Below are 4101 nucleotides of genomic sequence, written 5' to 3' on the forward strand. Positions count from 1 at the left end.
CAGAGACTCAGGGAGGACCTTCTGCAGAGGAAAAGACACCTTTGCTGCTGCAGGATGAAAGCTCGTCAGCCTTGGGCAGGGAAAGGACCTATCAACTAGTGGAAATACTGTGTAAAACACGGGCCCAGGAAGGTCACAGCCCGGCTACCTGTAACTCTAGTTCCTTAGTCTCTTCCATTAGCATACTCCCTAGCAAAAGATTAGTTCTAGGTATGTGTTTGCTAAATAAATGAATAAGCCATTTTTCCAGTCACACCTTGGCCTCTCTCACCCGTGGCCCTGCACACATGCTCTTACTGCTGTCCAAGTGCCCTGGCCCCATTTCTGCTCGCTGAAAGAATCTGTTTGTACTTGGAGATGTGCTTGTGGCCACAGTTCTTCACCGAAGTCCTTCCTGTCTTTACAGCAGAAGTTACCTCACTGAGTCAGACTCACAGCTCAGCAGCTGTGCCGTGTGCTGGGATCCCTGCTCGCTCTGGCTGTTAGCACTTACAGCACTTAGGAGATGAGACTTCCCCAGGGCTGCGAGTGGCATTCTCACTACAGCCTCCCTGCACTTGGAAGTGTTCTAAAGAAACTTGGCTAAAATACTGAAAACCAAGATGGGCTGGGCACGGAAGTCAGTGGGCAGAGTGCTTGCCGAGCATGCCTCTGAGCCTGCGTTCAGGCAGCACCTCATGTGCCAAAGAAAAAGAAATTGTGAGGATTAGGTATGTGTGGTAATTCATCTGCCACCTGTGCCCAAACCTAGAATATTGCTACCAAGCATCATCATTAAAAATGTGAATGAATTGTGCCGGAAGTGTGGCACACACCCACATCTTTAATCTCAGCACTCGGGAGGCAGAGGCAAGCAGATCTCTGAGTGCAAAGCCAGCTTGCTCTATACAGCAGGTTCCAGGTGAGCCGGAGCAGTGAGGCCATGGGCCCTTGGGAGAGTTGGTGTGTGTGTGTGGTGGTGGGGGTGAGTGAGGGATCTGGGTGCGATCTCCGTGTATGCATGGCTCAGCTTTATGGTCTTCCTTCCTAGAGTCCATGTATCAGGAGATCTGGTGGGCAGATGAGGTAGACGCACCTTCTCAGTCTGCTGTAGTAGATGGTGTCTTTCCCCCTGGACAGTCCTGTCTTCCTGATAGCTTTCAGTCAGAGAACACTGCTGTTTTTCCTGTCAGTTGAATAAGCAAGAGCTGTTGTCACCTAAACCCGGACCTCTGTTGCCTGCCATTAGCGTTCATGTTCTGTGAGTGAGAGGAGGAGGAATCCTGCCACTTCCTTGCCTGCTGTTTGGAGCCACAGCGTTTTATCCGCCTTCTCTCCAGTTCTGCTTTAGCAAATCCTGAAGACTTTCCTAGTGTGGAAATCCTGGGTTGTGAGGAGAAGCCTGCCTGAGATTTGAAGTTTCCAGAAAATAATTTCCTAATCATTAAAATTTGCTTGGGTAATTAACAGCAGGCACATGGATGGGGTGTTTGGAATGCTTGTCAGAATAAAACGGTGGGCAATGTTATTTCAAGCTGATGTTTCCTCCTTGCTACTACAGTAACCTTTTGTTTTCTTTAGGCAGTTAATTGCTCATCTGCAGGTCTTCTCTAAGTTTTCAAACCCACGGGCCTTATATCTAGAGTCCAAATTATACGATTTGTATCTTCAGGTACGTTAAGTAAACGCTCAGTGCTTTAATCCTTGCAAACTTCATCTCCTTTTCTTTACCAGAGTAACTTGGGGTTCCATAGCCTGGGATGGGGCCCATTTCCACATTGGAAGTGCTGGTTTTGTTAATGGGCACACTTTAAAGAATCATCTTAATGTACAGTTTCAGATTACACTAATCTGGTTGGCTTTAAAGTCACCTTCAGGGCGGGGTGACTAACACTGGGCAGCTGTGTTAGCAGCAAGGACAGTAAATCACACATCGTAGAGAAGGATGGGGACTTGGATTTCTGGATCTGTTTTACGGAATGAGAGCGGATAAGGGAAATGCTGTAATTATAATGTTTGTCCCCAACTCTAGAAAAGATGACAGCAAAATGCAGTACTAGAAGCAGACTGAGCAAGTGTTGGGTTGTTGTTCTAAACCCTCTGTGAAATTACATTTCCTCATTTGTGGGTGGTCTTCTGGTGGAGCTTCGTCTGCTCAGCAGACTTTGTCCAGGCTCGGCACACAATTCACACAGACCTTATTAGAAAGCCTGAGCTCAGAAGCCTCCTGCCAGGTAACGTGGGACCACAGCCAAGTCTTCTCCAGATATCACACTGACCGTTAGCTTTATAGTATAGGACCAGCACAGAATTCAGATCAGAGTTTCATTTCTTTTTTTTTTTCTTTTGGTAGAGTCTTGCTATTTGGTTTGTCTTATGGTTTGTGTATGCATTGCTTCATTAACTTATTCTGTAAAACCTCCTTTCTAGTTATTGCTACACCAAGATCAAACTGTGCAAAAAATAACCTTGGATTGCATAATGACCTACAAACATCCTCATATCCTCCCTTACAGGTGAGCTATGTACAAAGAAACATTTCTTCCTTCACCTAGAGCCAGTTCTGAAATAATACCCAAAAGACCCGAGAAATTCCCCTCTTCCAAAGTAACCGTAACCATTTCCAGGCAAGAAATGAAAACCAGAAGTATATTTGTTGGGTTATTCTCTATAGATAACAACGTGGAAAAGAACTCTTAATGTAAAAGTGTGTTGGGAAGTGGTAGCATTTCTCTGCTGACGTAATTACCTAAAACCTTTGTGATTACCTCTCTCGTGTCGTTGCTCCTAAGCCCGGGGTTAGGGACCGGCTCTAGTTCCTCTAGCCATGTATTTCCCTCCTGAGATCTGAGCATCGTCTTGTGAGGACTGCCCTGGAGGATGGGAGCCTCAGCATGGACTGCCGCGTGTGTTGCTTTCCGTTGTGCTTGCGAATGTTGCTCCCCCCGTCTGGAAAGTGCTGACGTGTGAATCTGTCCGCAGGGAGAACCTGCAGAGGTTGCTAGAGGACCGCAGCTTTAAGGAGGAGCTCGCGCACTTCAGCCTTTCCGAAGAGAGCGCCGTGGTCAAAGCCGCCCACCGGGCGGACTTGTGTCCAGTCCTCATGAGGTATTTCTGCTGTTTAAAATGTGAATGTAAGCCAGGCGGTGCTGGCGCACACCCTTAATACCAGTACTTGGGAGACAGAAGCAGGCACATTACTTAAACTCAAGGCCAGCCTGATCTAAGAGCAAGTTCTGGGAAGGTCAGGGCTACACAGAGAAAGCCTATATTGAGAAACAAAAACAAAAAACAAACAAAAAATAGTTCTAATACAGTCATGTGATTTTATTCTTTTCTTTAAGTGGGGTCTCATGTAGCCCAGGCTATCCTCAAACTCACTGAAGATGACCTCACCGTGCTTAGTTTTATGCAGACTGGAGATCAGAACCAGGCCTTTCTTCCTGCTGGGCAAGCACTCTCCCTGCAGAGTCTTATTTCCAGCCCTGTTTTTTTCTCTTCTTTACTTGGATCTTCTGGACAGTGGCACCAAACTGTACTAGTCATTCTTTATGGGCAAATAATTGGAGAACAAAGTGAAAACAAGATTCTCTGTCCTTCAAATGTTCTGGGCATGGCTCTCCTTACTATTTTGTGTGCTGAAGGAAGACGTGGTCATGAGACGCTCCTGCTGCAGGCTACATAACTCAGGGAGCTCAGGGATGACGTCTGTGCGAGTGTGTTACAGTCTGCACTGGCTGCCTTTTTCCCTCTGTGCAGCACTGCTTTTATTTGAAAACCTAGATAATGAAGTACCATTCTTTTTATACTTGGGTGTTTTCGTGGGTTTTCTGAACCATGAATGCAGTGAGTTTGACAAAGAAAACAAACAGCAGAGTTTGTTTCAAATTACTAAATTTTAACAATCAAATAAAAATGAGAATTTTGGAAAACTTGAGTCTGTTCTGTGAACATATAACTTCCCAAGAATGTGGAAACCTGCCTGGTGAGGTGGATGATTGTATTTCTAAAATATTGGTTAGCAGGCCTCTTTTGGCTGACCGCGAGAAGTATCAGCCTTTGACATTTCTACATGACTTGTTCTCTCACTGTTTTCCAAGTAACGTGCATGCTACAGAGTCG

The 4101-nt window shown here is 45.8% G+C and overlaps 1 protein-coding gene across 1 annotated transcript in view; it reads left to right on the forward strand.

The window, feature by feature from the left end:
- Positions 1-4101, forward strand: part of Utp20 (UTP20, small subunit processome component) — an 80010-nt gene that overhangs the window by 31970 nt on the left and 43939 nt on the right. Inside the window, exons 23-25 of the mRNA XM_005358277.2 lie at positions 1561-1651; positions 2410-2495; positions 2962-3087. Coding sequence (XP_005358334.1) covers positions 1561-1651; positions 2410-2495; positions 2962-3087 — 303 coding nt within the window. The remainder of the gene's footprint in view (positions 1-1560; positions 1652-2409; positions 2496-2961; positions 3088-4101) is intronic.

This window comes from Microtus ochrogaster, chromosome 24 (assembly GCF_000317375.1).
Source record: "Microtus ochrogaster isolate Prairie Vole_2 chromosome 24, MicOch1.0, whole genome shotgun sequence".
In the NCBI taxonomy this organism is placed as follows: domain Eukaryota; kingdom Metazoa; phylum Chordata; class Mammalia; order Rodentia; family Cricetidae; genus Microtus; species Microtus ochrogaster.